The sequence below is a fragment of the Diachasmimorpha longicaudata genome, chromosome 7 (assembly GCF_034640455.1).
Source record: "Diachasmimorpha longicaudata isolate KC_UGA_2023 chromosome 7, iyDiaLong2, whole genome shotgun sequence".
Classification (NCBI taxonomy): Eukaryota; Metazoa; Arthropoda; class Insecta; order Hymenoptera; family Braconidae; genus Diachasmimorpha; species Diachasmimorpha longicaudata.
In genome coordinates, this window is record NC_087231.1 from 9,708,078 (window position 1) to 9,725,072 (window position 16,995).

Here is a 16,995-nt window from a genome sequence, read left to right on the forward strand (position 1 = left end):
TATAAATCCACTTTTCACTCCACAATCTCTTCAACTTCAACCCATATCAGAACTCGGAAAAATTTTCAACATTCCAAGTCACGTCAATTTAATCTCCGACGTGTTCCTCAGTTTTTCATCCTCAGGTGCAAACTATGAATGAATGTGATGGAACAAATACTTGACGTTCACGGAAAACTTTTGACCAAAGTTTGTCGGCCAGTCTGTGACACTTGATATTCCACTTTTTCCTCGAGGATGAGAATATGAGGAGAATGGAGTGCCTCAGAATGGTCGTCGGGGTCGTGAGAGGAGGTGGAGGTGGAGGTGGGAGAGGTTATAGTACAGAGAGAGGGAAAGCAAGAAGCTTTTTCAGGCGTCGCTGACAAACGCTCTTGGACTTTCTACAGCGGCTTGTCTCCTCCGGGGCAACACAGCAACTCTCTACCACAGACATGTCTGCCGTTGCCGCACGATGCTGCTCGTTTCACCAAAGTTCCCATAGAAAATCTCTTGAAAAGCTAGCTGCCTAGACACAACCGTCACATTTCACATTTTCCTCAGATGCATAACCTCTCGTATATTCTCGTGCCATTGTATGAATATGAAGACCCTTGGTACCGTATATTGTCAGTTGTGTTGGATATCTTTTATCCGTACTACCCTGCCCCCCCCTAGTATTTATAAATTAGTTTCATGATAGCCAGAAGAGATCAAGCTGACTCGAAAGTTCTGCCGTTGAAATTTTGACAAGCAGTGCAGTCGTAAATCCATGCTTTCATGTTCTTCCAACGTTGGGTCTCTGCCGAGGCTCATCCTAAGTATAAACTTTGGACCTGAGTCGGGTGAAGATTACTATTCAAAGTTGTTTCATGCACAAACCCTGAAGAGATACCGAGGCCGAGGGTGGAGGCTCGCTCGAAACTGTTTGAAATTTAGCTGACGTGGAAAGTATTCCCGAGGTTACCGGTATCATTGGACTTTCAAGCTGTTTGCGGGCTAAACTAATCAATACGCTAATGATGAGATCAATTTTCGCATTCACGAGGGGTGCGGTGTGTGCGTGAAATTAACTCAGGAACGTGTTGCGGTAGGAGATTGCTATGAGAAGACGGCAAAAGAGAGCTGCTCATGAGGAATAATGATAACCAATGTCCTTGGAATTATGAGAAAATGAGCTAAGAGAGAAATTTATTAAGTGGCTCATTCTGCTATAAGGCAATGGCTGTCAGTGCCTCTCTAGCCTTCGCCTTCGTGATGTGCGACTTTTAAAATGTATCCGCGAGTCATTCAGTAATTCATTCCAGTAGAGGCCACCGTGAACGGTTGTTATATTGACTTTCAATTGATCCTTCGATTCGGGGATCTTTGAACAACCGCATTGACAGGTACGTTGAATAATAAAATAGAGGAGTTCAACGATGCTGAGGAGACTGAATCCAACGAAAACTCCGCACGTTCCCCCAATATCGCCTGAAAGCAAAAAGTTGACATTGTTCATCACATAATGTCATGCAAAAGAGCAATTGAAAGGGGCCGAATCATTGAATATTCTATCCGCAGTCCGATAAATTGAAAAATGTTCGAGGGCAGCTATCGAACGTACATGATAAATTCACACTGTTATTGCATTCATACGACCGGTGTGAATCACTAATAATTAGGTCAGCTAAATGTAGTATCATATTTACTGTGTAGTATTCTCGAATCTATCTCGAATTACGGAAATTGTCATCGTCCAACTCACTCCAATTCTCTATCGTAAAATCACGGATATTCCCATGAGGGACCCCAGTCCACGAGAACATTTGATAGCCAACTTCCCCACGAGCTATCATAATAAATGTCAATGGAGGTCGACGAAGATAATACAATGCCCATCAAAGTTGAAGGGAATTTCCACATTTTGGGTCCTTTACCGTGTCTCACAGGAGAATTAAATTTTTAACGACCAGATAGACCCTCAGGTCTTACTCAAATCGAATTAAAAATGATGGTTCTCTTAGCTTGAAGGAGGTCATTCCTTACCGTTGGAACATTTTCACGTACAGATGACAATAAAAATTACGCTATAATTATTCCATCCAAAATTAAAAGTAAAATTTAAAGTAAATTAAATTAATTAAATTTCTAATTGAAGGGAAAAAATTGAGTACTCGAAAAAAATCTACAACTCACTTATCAACTCATACCAGTAGTACCCCATATCCTGTTTAAGCCGAACGCTCCCAAATTTTTTGAAGTAGATATGTAAAATGCTTTGATTTTTCGTTTGAAAACTGCGTCTGTAAAATATAAATATGAACATGGCTAGTACATAACTGAAACCAGGGATTATTACAGTAACTCAGTATGATATTGCCTCCCCGGTTCGAGTGGTGTGGCTTGCATTTGCAGATAGTAACGAGTATCTGTACATGTCGGATAACAATTTGTACATTTCAAGGACTCATTCCTATCACCAATCGCCTTATCGTAACTCAATGACTCTTCGGCATCGGGTGTGTGCGGTAAAACTGACCACCAAGTGCCTTCAATACAAAATCAAAACGTGAAAATACCCCAGTAAGAGGATTTCCAAATAACAATTATTAATTGACCCACTTTTATGAGCATGCAGGCACGGTTCATCCTCGGTATTGCAAACTTTTCGGGAATCTGGTATCATATAACAAAATTAAAGTACATTTATTACGACGATAGAGGTAATAGGTGTTACAGAGTTTGGATAGAAAATGTTCCAGTTGGAATATTAATAAATTTCACTGCTAATCAACCCCAAACTTGAGCAACAAATTTTTCTTCCCCTCAAGTCCCATTTACAATTAATTTCAAAGACCTCCAGAATTGACCAGATATGCTACATTAATGAAAATAGGTCGTAAAGACCTATGTGCCTCAATTAAATCCTCACATTCGTCGTTACCACGTCTCGGCAGGAAGAAGGGCCTACAACGGCATGCCTTCCATATCGCCGTTGCTCGACAATCGACAATGCAATCGCTGTAAGTGTAGCTCGTTTTGCTAGCATCAGTTTCATCAGTAAAAATACACTTTCGACGATTAACTGACACAGGTCGAATTTCATTCTCACTATAAATCGAACTGACGTCCAATTCTAAAAAACTTTCTGACGATGGAGCTACTATCGCTTCGGATACACCACCACTGGTGTTGTCGGGATAGTCTCCGGGGTTGAATATGGTTACCTGAGGGTATACAAATAATTATGACTCACTATTTACCCTTGAATATAAGTAACTTGGTAATTCAAGTCCCTAGTGACTCCAGAGAATATTTTGATAAAATTAAACTGTACCACCACTTTACGACCGAAAGAAGTGGTACTAATAAACGTTTAGTCAGCCTCAATGATTTCATTGCACGGACATGCCCTAAAAAAACTGGCGGCGCTATTTTACCTAGTTAGTCAAGAAATAATTACTGTCATTCGTAATTACCACCCATCCGGTTGTGGGGAGAAACGGAAAGAGATAGTCTTCCAGGAAAGGTTCGAGAACGACTGTCAGACCGTTGGCCACGCCAGGAATGCCGATCTTGTTCGGTTCAATCCTGGCATACTCTTTGAAATCCGAACTAATTATTTGTACAACTTATTATTCATCAATATTCCAAGACATGTACAGCAAATATTTTCGAAATTACCTGGGAATGTCGTCGGGCTCTCGGGCGTAATTGAAAGTGCAGCAGAAACCATTCTGCGTTTTTCTGAATGCCAGCAGTTCCGAACAATTTGTAAAAATGGATCTGTACGTGCAGGCCAGCATAATATCCGCACACTTTGGAGTCAGCTGGAAGTATTATGGAATGTACATATAAATGTTTCAACTATTTTTCTTACCTTCTCCATATGCCCTCAACTGATTCAATGATCTCTGTAATGTCGTATCCTTCGCCGAAGTATTGTACAAACATTTTATGAGCTTCTTGTCTCCGCGCTTTCCGCTCGGTGAGCTCATCCTGCTCAAATGCTGTATCGTATAAAATTCGGAGGGAGGAAATCAACTCGAAGATCTCCTCTGAAGTTTTATCGATTAAATTCGATATTTTTCTGGGAGTAAACAGTAGAAGATTTAAGAGAAATCTCTAATAAATATATTTAACCTTCACTGGCGACTCACATTTTAAGGGATAAATTTTCTACAGCTCTCCTGCTCATTCTATTGATACTGCAAATGGCAATACCTTGGGCAAATGAAGGTACGGTTCAATGGAGGTATTAATCTCATGAGAAATATGAATAAATGAAATTAAAATAGGAGAAAATGAAATTTTATTTTAATTTAATTTTAATTAACTTCCACATGCAACTGAAATTTCAGTGGCGTCACAATTCAGGAAAATCACTTCATGAATTTTCAAATTATTCAACAAATTTCATTGCCATATGAACCTGAAAATTGCGATTCCATTATACACTGCAAAATTCCACTGATTTGACCATGGGCAAGTGTATATAAATTTCAAATGAATAGTTTTTTTTTATCAATGATTTTTGAGAGCTATGATGGAATTTGTTAAATTAAATAACTCAGCAAATATTACCAGGAAAATCAAGTTTGGTGGATGGATAATTGTCTGAGTCTACTACGGTGACAACCGGTGTGCACACATAATGCTGCCACAGCCCGGTCACCATGAATCCGAGTGCAAACATTGTCGTCGCGTGAATCACAATCCAAAGAATCCTGGAAAGCTCAGTATCCAAAATATTTCAGTAATCCGCCCCAGAAAAATTCATAAAATATATATTGAAGAAATTTCCATTTTACAGCAATGGAGCGAACAGTAAATTCGTCCGCAGGAAGCGAAATATTCAGAAGGGGTCACTGAACTCACAGAAAATTACCTTTCTATCCAGGGCCTAGGAGTTTCACTAAGATACTTATATCCAACTAAACTCGAGCTATCGAAGTACTCTTTCCAACATTTTCCAAAAGCACAAAGTAATCTTTTGACACGATAAGAGCGTTTTGGTCTCCTAGGCTCGGCCCATCGGTGCAAAGTTCCATATCCCGACTGCTCGCCAACTTTTATCCCAATACTTCGCATGAACTTCAACCACCACCGGGTGCACCCCAACTACTCCCTATCCATGCTGAAAGCAAACAACAATAGTCGTAAAATGACCGCCATTCCCTTGGCAATGAAGGGCAAGGTCTTGACGCGTTTTTTTTTTCATGCACTCGTCTCATACACAGAAGCACAAATACAATCCGCAAATGCAGATTTGCTGCTTTACTCCGGGGTACACAACGCTCGACATCACTATCTCACGCACGAGATCTCTTGTGTCAACTGCAAAGCGCGGTTGACTCTACCACTTGTACAACTGTTGTTAACTGGAAAAATATCCTAAACGCCCCGGGGGGGAGGAGGAGGAAATATAATAAATGGAAAGATTCTATTGTGAAATATGAAGGCCTACGAATTGCTCATAACGGGTGAAGAGTGTGGGACTTCAGCAGATGCTGGAGATCTTTTTGTTATTGAGTTGTGAATAATGTATGCGGGAATAATCCGCAAGCGGAAGTGAAAATTCTGTTTCGCGAGTAATTGCGTATCATAAAAAAATGAGATACTTTACTAGCGAAGTGAAGAATTTTGAATAAAGAAGAACTTTATTTTTACTATTAAATTATTCAATTATGAAATCAATTCACGATTGAATATAATTCCCTTTATTTGCACAATGAAGGCTCCAAACATCTCACGTAGCATTCGCAGTCAGTCTCTCTTGGAACTTAAATACCTTCAGCCGTTTGATTCTCTAATATTTGTGAAGAATAATAGCGATTAACAATTGTGCGGAGGAAATTACCCATCCATCTAAGTCTACCAGCTTTATAGTGCCATAACAAAACGTCATTCGAGTTGCTCAGTTTCAGCGAGTGTCTACTATTTGCCGACGTAAACTCCTGGGAAATCTACAATACAACTCACGGTCTTTCTCTCTCTCTATATATATACATCATATTAGCAATAAACTTGGAGAATAAACCTATAAAGTTCGTTCACATATTTGGCTTGCTGGGACCGATGAATTCTCAGCATCCATGCGATAACCCAAACTGTCCGACCACGTGTTGCCTTTTTCTACTGCTCTAGCTCCTATAACTGTATCCCCAATGACCTACATTGTATTCTCTCATAGTGTGCAACCTCATTTCGAATGTATCTGGACAAAATTTTCAATTTCATGGCGACACTGGATTTTATTCCACGTCTCGAGTGCCATATTGTTGACTATTCTGAATCCATTCCGTAAGAGTGGAATATTTTCTCTCTAAAGAGAGAAATTAAATAGATCGATGGTGATTCCCATGGAACGTACTAATTCAATTTGAAATACTGACACTTTGGATGTCATTGCAATGAACTATACTGTCCGCAACAGCACTTCCCATGCATCCACACGGGAAAAAAAACATATAAGTAAATTTGTCACACCACAATATATGCCTGAATGACATGGGATTCAGTGACATTTATTTTGTTTTACACAGCGGCAACATTTAACCCGGATTTGAACGCAATGGCCGATTTGAATGCCAGACGAATTTTTATTCAGCAAAAAAACTGAATTTATTGCTCCGTGGGTTGCACTGTCAAAATGGCCCTCACTGGGATAAAGCGAATAGAATAATAAAGCTCAACAATGCAGTGGGTACGAAACAAGTAAATCGATCGATTGTGGTTCAGGGGAGAAATGGAGATTCATCTTAATTAATTTGTCGGGAGGGTAGCGTTGCATACGGAAATGTTGGATAATGTGTAATCGATTGGTGGAGACGGGATAATGTAAGGAAATTACTTACATACCGGGCGTCGGTGTTTTCAATTAATAATCGACATTTACATAGTGCGAAGAGTGGCATTGTTCGTGTAGTGACGGTGAAAACTGTCATGAGCAGATGAGGTCTCCAAACTGTACATTCGGTTGAGTTGGTGTCAACTGGGGTTTCTCATGCCATTGCAATTGCAATTCAGTCAAAAAATCGTAATTTTTATGAAAAAATTCCTGGCCATAGGGGAACTCTCTTGAGTTTGGTATCAACCTCACCCTGAAATCAGTCTGCTTTTTCTCATTCTGCATAACTCATTAATTCGAATGAATTCAATTTCAATTTCAGATTGTTGAAAACCCCTAGGTATTTGCATAGTTCAAACTTTTCCCCACGAAGAGCCCAGGGGAAAGAAAAAAGTAATGTAAAGGTACTTTAGGTATGGAGAGGCTGCATTAAGCTACATTCCATGCGGATTCTCGTGGAGACCGGCCAATGAGGTCATTTTCCTTCCATTGTAAAGCCCCAGTCGTATGTGCACACACGTACATTCACCCCACCAGGCCGCGGGTCGTGGAGAATCCATGAGCCCGGTTTTACAATGTGCAGAATTTCGTGGCTCTTCCGGGCTCTTGTTCGCACTCTTCCGCTTCACACCAACAAGGAAATTAAAATAAAGCGGTCCAAGAGCGTCGGTGGCTGGGCAAAAAATCGGAGAACTGAAGTAGAAATGGTAAGTAAGGATCAGCCGCCCCGATTACCGTCCGCTAATTGTTTCCGACTCCAATTTCATTATAATAATAGCCTATTTAGAACTCGTTAAACCACTACTTATCACAATTAATGTACAAATAAACATTAAGGGTGAAAAATAACAACTGTTAATAGCTATGACTCAGCGCAACGAATGAGAAAATACCGGAAATAAATTTCACTTTTTACCGCCCAAACTTACGGCTTATGGAATAATTAGAGAAATTATGTTCTCATAAAAGAATTTCATACTTCACCCAAAGCATTGCTCAGGTACTTTTGTAAACTTTATCCCTTACGAATTTCGAAACTACTCGGTAAAGAGCTCTTGAAGAGAGGGAAAAAGATGCCGAGATGAGAACGTAAATGAGTGAGAAAAAAAGGCGGCAGTGAAAGAGAAGAAAAAGAGACGCGGTGGATGCAAAAACCCGTGCTGTACAGAGAAAAGTAAGTTCGTGAGAACACAGAAAAGCATGCCGAGTGATTATAACCCTCCCCCCTCCCACCCCTATGCCACCCGACAACCGGATGCCCCTTATCCCTTTCATCTCTTTCCCACTAGATCTGTAGGCCTCTCTCCTCCCCCGCCCCCCCCGCCCTTTTTTTTTTCATACTCGACCCCCATTTTCTCGCCTTCTTTACTTTTTAATCCGCTTCATGAGCACAACGCGTTACCCCACGAAGCAATTGCCATACTCGTAGGATTTTTCTCACGTAATCCGGAAAATCGTACTGCCCTTGCGGGGATTATACCCTTGAAATTAGGTTTTATCTCTGCAGTTTATTAGATGGCATTAGTATTCATGAATCTGGGACGGGTTTTCCGATTGACGGAGTCGACTGATTTTATTTACTCGTTTACGGGGATATTAACGACTGGATTTCAATTAAAAATCATAATTTATAATTTTGGAAATAATTCTTTAGGGGAGACAATATAAATTATCGTATGCTTGACATTTTATCAAGTTCGACAGCACCTATGTGAACTTTAGGTCATAGGGAGGTCATGTGGGGGTCGTATGTGAGTTATATGGGGTAATATAATTGTGCAGGGCCATACGGGGTTATATGAGATCATTTGTAAATGACACTAAAACGAAAAAATCTGGAAAAAATGGCCAGATCTCCCCCATAGAGAGCGGCCTTTAAAAAGAGTCCAGAGAGTTTCTAGGAGTCGTAAACAGTCGAGGTATCGTGAAATTTTTACGGATCAGTATTTTCAAACGGAAGATTTTTCAAAACTATTAATAGAAATCCAGTCTTTGATTTGATGAAATCTACAGCGGGGGCGGAAAAACAATATTACCTCTTTCTGACACTTTAAGAAGATTATAACTGTAAGATCGCAGTGACGATGACATTGGTGCAAACATCAATTTCCCCCTCGGAGTTTTTATACCGAACGATAAAAAGTATGAAAGTTCCCTGGGTGACTGAATTTCATGTGATTTGATGCCCCGGTTGAAATGGCCCATCATTTCCCTGAAGGAGCAAGTTGAAGTACTTCGATTGGAGAACGATAGGAAAATGGTATCCCTAGGAATGTTGCCATCAGACAGATGCTCCGAGGTTTCTAGTACACGAGCCAGTCGTTTTACTGTAGCAGAATTATCTATACTGCGCTCATTGTTCTGGAAATGAACTGGCAATTCCAGTTCTAGTTGAACATTGCCATCGTTGATCGAGTTATGCGATCAATCCCACAATTGCGGCCAAACGTAGTGAACAATTGAACGAAATCAAAATGGGGAAAAAAAAACATGGAGTTTGATTTCAGCTCATGTGTAACTAGTGAATCAATTGGTGCATCTAGCAATCATTGAGCGATTTCCAATTTGTTGTATCAGGAGAGATTAGTTTCAAATTCCGATCAATTATCCACCTTCACCATTTGCTACCCAAAAGGCCTGTCTGTGAGGCCTGGGTAACATGGGGTACAATTAGTAATGCCAATTTCGGTGCAGCCCCTAATTGCAACCCGTACTTGTCAACGAAAATTTATGTCGTCCAGTACGCACGTGTATTGACCATTGGCTCTGTCTATCTCTCTTGTTGCAACAGGCTCACATTCACTACCATGTTGTCCAACTGTCTGGGCTGCCATGAGGACCAGAAGAAACGCACAGAGGGGGTCAAAAAAATCCCATCAATTATTTTCGTATTAGGCGACAATAGTCACCAATTTTTTTCCACGTGGAGAGAAAAATCCGACTATTTTTATAGAATCTCTTAATCGACTGAGGAAAGCTTCTATATCCACCTCGTAAAAATTTTATTTTTAAAAGATTTCTATGAATTTTTCATGCAACCTCAAATAAAAAATGATAGACCCTTCAAATTTTATTGCTGCTATTCACTAAATTTTACGAAGCCACATATCATTAATTACCAAATTCATCACAAAATTTACGGTATTGATAGGAATTTTGATGTGTGAGTAAAACACATTCTCTAGCGCGTTGCACCTCGATAGTTTTTCACAGACTTTTCTCTCCGTGTGCATCAAAATAGAGCTTTCATTTGGATATATCTCTGCAAGCCGTACCTCCGGCGATTTTTCCCTAAAAAACGTAATATAACGAATTCAAAAAATACATCTCTCTACCCAAGAGCCTCATAAAAAATTGAATCTATCTATCGAATTTCCCTAGTCAGCTTTGCCCGGCTCAAGCAGATGCACGTCCATAAGTATTTTGAAACTAAAAAACTCCGGAAAAATATGGCAAAAAAACAGCGGAAAGGGGTTTAGGTAGACAGATGGAAAAAGAAAGGGGAAATGAATCGGATTTCAGAGAGCCCCGAATGGGAGCAACGTTTCACTGAGGCTTATCGCGGAGTTTCAGTTGCGTGACAAAGCCCGGAATTTTCCCTATGGAAATATAATAGGCCGACCAGTGCAAAACTATCAAAATAATCACCTACCGGGGTTAAACGCTGGAAAAACAATTCATTCCACTTCACCTGATAATTTGAAATTTCCCGGTCACTGCTGATATCTTTTCCTGTGATTCAGCGGGGGGTTGTTGCACCCAACAACCAGTGTCACTATGCAAATCAGCGCTTGCCATGGATCCTTTGTGCCAACGTGTGAAAATCCTCGATGTTGTACGATTCTCTCGGATAATGCAATTTTATTCGAGTTTAAATTATCCACGTACATGTGTGTGTTTGCGAATGAGAATTTCTGTGCGGTGTGTGTATTACGACATTTACTGACGATAGGCCAAAGAGAGAGGCTCTCGGGGGTGTGGAGAGGGCGAGGGGGGTTGGTATACAAAGCAGAAAAGAGGAGCTTCGCTGGCCATTTGCATTTAAAGCGATACCGTCTTCACCGACATTGATATATTTCTGTCTATATCGCTGTTAAGATCTCCATGTTCATCCGGTAAAACTGAGAAAAATCGTGAAATAATAAGTTTCAAAAGTTTCCAGGAGTTTAATAGTGGCCCTCGATGTCCAGGGGTGGGGTAATTTTATTTAGACAAGAGTATCACAATAAAATCAGATCTCAATTGTTATGAAAAATATTCTTGGATTAATTATAGTGAATTTGGACAGGTTTTTCCACCTTAGGGCTCTTCACCTCATATTTTATAGCTACCAAAGCTCGTGGTATGTAACGAAAATAAAGAGACTTTTGTTATTACGTTGAATGCGTTGAATTCCGGACGTTCCATCGTGTTTCAGGTATTTTCGAGCGTATTTTATAATAAAGAAATTCTGGTAGAGTTGGGAATAAGAGATAATGAGAAAATTACCCGAGGGCGTGATGAGAGAGAGAACGATAAATAAATTCACCGGGAGAAGTGCGTAATCAACTAACCATTGTGTATCCTATTTCACAAAGTTAGGGATCGTTGAAGACCAATTTCAATGCAAACGGCCGGTAGAGTGAAACACTTTAATAACCACCCATTCTACATTTTATCCTTTATTATACTTTTCCGTAACCATCGCGCGCCTCGTGTCGTACAGTGGCATCTTTATTATTATTCTCAACCGAGACCGGAGAACGAACGAACCACGGAGAATTCGTTATGCACCCTCGTACGACGAGTCACGCGGGATAATCGGTTTACAAGGCATCTCCATACCCCTCACCAAGCTTTCTCCTCTCAGTGAACAGCATTCACGCACCCCCATCCTCTTCCACCGAAACCTGAGACACCCGTTGTCTCCTCGACTTCCACCTCTCAAATCCAAAGTTTTGGACTTCTGGAAGGGGCACTGTAAATTCAAGCAAACTGGAAAATCGCAATTACGAGACCTTGATTGCGGGTAATGCCCAGAGGGAATCGGCGGAAATCCCCTGTACGTGAGTAATTTGTTTTTTTTTTTCTTGGGAGGAGAGAACATTTAAATCTTACTTATATTTTTGGTGAGAGGGGCTCAGAGCTTCGATTTTGGTAGAGGGCACAAGTTGCAGGTTAAATTTTTCACTCCATCTATGTCATTTTGTAATAAAAAATTCGAACAGACAAAAAATGTTAGGAAAAACTCCTAACGATAAACATAAAAATGAAAAAATTCGGGCTAAAATTTTTTACCACTGTACCAACGCTAAATTCGGATTATTATTCTCCAGATACAGAAGAATTTTTTTCGCCCGGCAAAATCCCCCCAATATTTTTCACTCTAAATAATTTTAGTTACCATTCACAAACAGCACATGCATTATGTCCTAATTACCATCCGGTGAATCCCTTCGAAATGAAGATAATAACACGAACAAGGTTGAATAGCAAATGACGAAGACAGGCTGTCCCATAAATTATTGTTCCCAAAAAAAAATCATTTTTCCCTCCAGTTTGTCCATAACCGGAGTTATTCCACAACCCAGCCAGGAAGGGATAAAGGGGGAGAGGGAGATAGGTAGGTAGGGCGAGGTATCCGTGAGGGGGATGGCGGGGGTGCGCGAGGATGCTTAAAAAAATCCTGGCAGCATGGGCTCTGGTCATAAATGACCGCAACGACGGTATAATGTGGCCACGACGTAATTTATCGCCGCGTTACGGATTGTCCCGTGGCGAGTGCGTCACTATTTATGGCTGCTGCGTGCTGTTGTCTACCAACGAGTGCATAAAAAAAAAAAATTTTTTTTCCAACATTATTTTGTTTTTTTATCCCTTTTCAACTCCACCAGAACGCGTAAATAGAGCTCCGGCAATATTCACTGGGGTATTGTTTATCTTGTATTTCATTTACATTTTGGTTTTCCTTATCCTGATTTTATTATTTTATTTTTCACAAACTGTGAAACAAGAATAGTCAAACTGAGAACAGTTATGGGAACAGTTTAATGGAGACAAACACGCCAGTAAGGGGATTAAAAAGGCTAGACGGCGAAGTTAGCAGCGGTTGACCCCTACGGTTCAGGGAACCCCGGTGACTCTGGCGGCAATTAACTCGCAATCAAGCCTTGACCATTCCAATATCGTCGGAAAACCTTTTTCAACTTTCTCCGAACTATAAACTGAAAATTAAGTAACATCGGCACTTCCCGCACGTTGAAAATTATAAGAGGAAAAATATGTCTGTCGTCGGATGACGGTCATTGCAAGAATAATTTAATAATTTTTTACTACTCGCTATTTAACTTTTCTCCTCATGCATAATTACATACCCCCTCTATTTACTAATCCTATAGCCAACCGTGTAAATACTCCTTTGAAGGCCCTCAGGCAATGACCACTTGCGAGTTACCGAAGTCGCAACGAATTTCGTCAAACATAAAATAAATATCCAAAGTATTTCATTAGATAAACTCGAATTTTCGGCGAACTGGGATTCTGGGAGTACCCAGAGTGGACTATTCCGATCTATATAATCCCAAACACCTCCCAAGTATCGTCGCCCAACAACTTATCTCGTTACCGGGTTTGGTTGAGTCGAGTTTCACCCCAACTTTCTTAGACTCGATTTGAAGAGACTTTCCACCTAGCCACCATTTCTGCGGCACTACAATTGGGTTGTTCAGGGGTAACTTCTTATTCGCACCCCTTTTCCCCTCACCCAGTGAAAAGGGCAATATTTTCTCTATTTTTTTTTTTCTCACCGTTTCATTGCTCTCGGGCTAGGGTGTGACCACAGGGGAGACGATGCAATCGGATATGCTGCGGCTGGTCCTCTGATTGGCCCACAGTCGACTTCCTGCGGCGAATTCGGTGCTCTGACGTGACTGGTTCAATTTCCGGCAGACGGGGGACAAGATATCTTCTCACTTTGAGGAGCTTCTGTTCAGTGGTATCCCACTTACCTATTCTCCACCTTGGTGAACACAGAGATAGCGGCAAGGCTATTTTCAACGTTTTGCATTACAACGCAGATTGCGAGCTTCTTGCAAGCTCCATCAAAGTAGAATATACCAGCACTGTTAACATTTCTTACAATACCTGATTGAGAAAATTATCCAGGCACGGCATTGACACTAATTTATGATAATCTGAATGAACTCGTGGATGATAATCATAAAATTATTGCATTCTTCATTTTTATTTAATGCATTCATAACATCAAAGAGGAAAAAACTATTTTTGCCGTAATTTTAATTCTTTTTACGTTTCTCTCTGCGTCAGAACTCTTCAGCTTTATCTGGATCAGTGGAACAGCTTTTAATCTGGTCGAACCGACAGAGCCGACGAAATTGGTTTCCGTCGTTAAGTCAAACAGTTTTTTTCCAGCCATAGGGTGGACTCGCAAAAAAGGGTGAATATGAGCTCAGTGTTTACAGTTTGCTTTCCATGGACATTTATCACTAGTTTGAAAACAATCTCTCGGAGTTCAGATTTAGTGGAGGATATTTTTCATAGCCCCGGGGACTTTTTAATCCCCCCCCCCATTTAACTCCTCATGATTATTTCACTTTTAATAGTGAATCGAAACACAATTTCGCTTGTAAATTCCTCAACACAAACCTCTGTACAAGACTGGCATCGTACAATTCCCAAGGATTCGTCATGGCTTGATGAATAGCGGCTTCCCTCTTGGTGAGGAGTATTGAATTCCACGGAGACCATTCGAGATCCGATTGAAATCGTAGTAAACGTAATTGGAATAAATCGTCAAATTCTGAAATACCAGACTTGCCGTGCCAAATGAAATTAACGAGATGATGCAGAACGCGTGGACCTATTTCAAAAGCGAGGCCAGTAGTTGCCCCCATTTGGACCTCTGATTTCCGAAGGTCCTTCAACATTTGTTCGTAGGGCTCGTACAATATTGCCGGATCCTTGCTGGGTTTAATTACTGCACAATTGTCACAAGTCGGAAGGGCTTTGTCAGTGGTATCGGTGAACAATGCCAAAGACAGGAGTTTGCCACACCTGAAACAAGTAGATAGTCACGTACGTGGTCCGACGCATATATCGTTAGATGTCGATAGATAATGAACGCGGGCTGTAAATTTTTTTTAACCACTAGACACTGAAAATATTGTCGTGATTTAGTAACGACGCTATTAAACACTTTAAATGGCGGCCATAAAACATGAACCACATTAGTTCTTCCCTGTGGAATTATTCATTTGGATTATTGGGAACTAGGATTCGTTAATGAAGTTCTAAAACCGTCTTGAATGGATATCTCAGAATCTACTTCAAACTGCTCGTTACTTCAATTAAAAACTCTCTATGAATCTCGATGGAAACGTTCTTATGTCCCTCCATTGGAAGCTCTTTGCTAATATCAACTAAAAGCTGTTATTAAGCCCAATTAAAACCTCTCCACTAATTAAAAATTTTTCATTAAGCTTCATCTGCGCCGCGGTTGACGTACTCTCAAAATTGATTTATGAAGTTCTCAATGAGTTAATTTTTTTCTCACCTGATGCAGTATTTTCTCAAGTCCTCGGGTGATATGCAGGGTCTTCTGGGCTCACAGCAGTCGAGTGTAAATTTGAAAAAAGCCAGTTTAACCCGTTTTCTCAACTGCCCCATCAGTTCGGAATCAAATTTTTTGCTGGAAAAATCCAACTCCTGCGTGATGAGGTACTCAAGATCCCTAGAACTCTGGCAAGTGTGGCCAAGAATGTACTTTTTCAGAGTGTAGAGCATAGAAACTCGGTTAGCCGTCTCTTCAGTCAATGCACGGTACATGTCTCTGCACTCTCGTGCTCGTGCCACCCTCAGTGTCTCCACCTCCAGAGTTTTTCCATCTCGAGTCCTCCAGAAAGGTTGGGCGGAAGTGAAAAGAGCAAGAGAGAGAGAGAGAGAGAGAGAAAAAAAACTGACATGGAGCATCACTTTTTATCCGTGCATATCCCTTACCTCCATATTTCGGGTCTCGCCAATATCTCCAGGTAATCGAGATTACGGCGCTCTCGCCTCTCGTCCCGCACTCGCATTTTGACCCGCTCTATCGACCGCAGGAGCTCTATTTCTCGGAGGAGAATCATAGTCTTGGCAGCCATTTTGGAGCTATCAAATAGCGTTCGATCGACACGCTCATTCTCCAGGATACGCCAGTGGTCTACGACATTTCGCAGCATCTCGAAGTCTGAACGGCTTTTCGGTGGACGATGCTCCACTATTTCGAACTTGTTACCTTCGGGCAGGTGAACTAAGTCTTCGGATACGGGCGGATGGGTGCGAGTCTGGACGGCAAAGCGGGCCAATGATGAAATCTCTGTTCTGGTTCGACAAGCTCTGCAATAGAACAGCCACTTTCGCTCGTTAATCTCTTTAATGAATTTGTTCTCTGTAATATTGTTTAGTGATCTACAGAAACAAAAAATCTCGCTAAAATTTTCTCAATTCCGTTTTTGCTTTTCCAATTCCCCTTCATTTTTCCAATTACAAGTGACTTACCAACGGCCGTTTTTTACGATTCGTCATTATTACCTGAAGAACTTTTGAATTTTAATGGCGCTCTCCTCCTCCAACCTGCAATCAATTCACCCGTGGCCATAAATTTTTCATTAAAATCGTTAAGCGCGGGAAGAAAATGAAACTACACCGTGAGAATTTCCTCGTGAGAAATAATTCTTTCGCCTTGAGTCGTAACTCGTCACTCGTAAGACGAGATCTGGATGCTGAGGATGGTGTCAGTAATTTGTCCCCCGAGTCCGGCCAAAAATACGTCTGGATAGCTGTGTCACGTGATACCGTTGTATACTTGCACGTCGACGTGATAACGACAACGGGTTTCTCCTCACAATCGACGTGATACCACGAGCTTGTCTGAGTTGCACTATCATGGTACTCCTTGCCTGTTACTACGTTCTTCCATCCACCCAGAAATTCTTTATCCTCGGTGCGATCTTCAATCTCCATTACTGTTATCATATTTTACATTCTGAAAATTACATTTTCCTTTTCAATCCCATCTACAAAGTTTTTCCCCGTTGACTGGGGAGTAACATGAAATTGAATGGCAGGTGATGTTATAAATTGTGTTACGCTTAAATCGGATTATAACGAAAACCCTGTTGGCTATTTATTATCAGCTATTTGTTATT

General features: G+C 40.8%; 2 protein-coding genes across 3 annotated transcripts; both read right to left on the minus strand.

Annotated features, from left to right (window-relative positions):
* Nucleotides 1-50: 50 nt before the first annotated feature.
* On the minus strand, nucleotides 51-5,152 carry LOC135164233 (sodium channel protein Nach-like). Of its 2 annotated transcripts, none has more exons than XM_064124387.1 (11): nucleotides 4,850-5,152; nucleotides 4,546-4,688; nucleotides 4,122-4,185; nucleotides 3,862-4,051; nucleotides 3,646-3,791; nucleotides 3,441-3,576; nucleotides 2,906-3,188; nucleotides 2,584-2,637; nucleotides 2,321-2,510; nucleotides 2,158-2,264; nucleotides 51-1,452 (listed from the first exon to the last, which is right to left on the minus strand). In XM_064124387.1, exons 1-11 carry the CDS (start codon nucleotides 5,050-5,052, stop codon nucleotides 1,208-1,210), a joined length of 1,761 nt encoding a protein of 586 aa, XP_063980457.1. In that variant the 5' UTR covers nucleotides 5,053-5,152; the 3' UTR covers nucleotides 51-1,207. The 2 variants fall into 2 exon arrangements, with proteins under 2 accessions (XP_063980457.1, XP_063980456.1); XM_064124386.1 differs by having other exon boundaries at nucleotides 2,894-3,188.
* Nucleotides 5,153-12,913: 7,761 nt separating this feature from the next.
* On the minus strand, nucleotides 12,914-16,846 carry LOC135164789 (IQ and ubiquitin-like domain-containing protein). The gene is made up of 11 exons (XM_064125460.1): nucleotides 16,494-16,846; nucleotides 16,379-16,420; nucleotides 15,806-16,183; nucleotides 15,363-15,701; nucleotides 14,404-14,863; nucleotides 14,209-14,311; nucleotides 13,798-13,933; nucleotides 13,597-13,719; nucleotides 13,416-13,540; nucleotides 13,178-13,330; nucleotides 12,914-13,014 (listed from the first exon to the last, which is right to left on the minus strand). The coding sequence occupies exons 1-11, from the start codon at nucleotides 16,820-16,822 to the stop codon at nucleotides 12,914-12,916; spliced, it is 2,289 nt and encodes a 762-aa protein (XP_063981530.1). The 5' UTR covers nucleotides 16,823-16,846.
* Nucleotides 16,847-16,995: the final 149 nt, after the last annotated feature.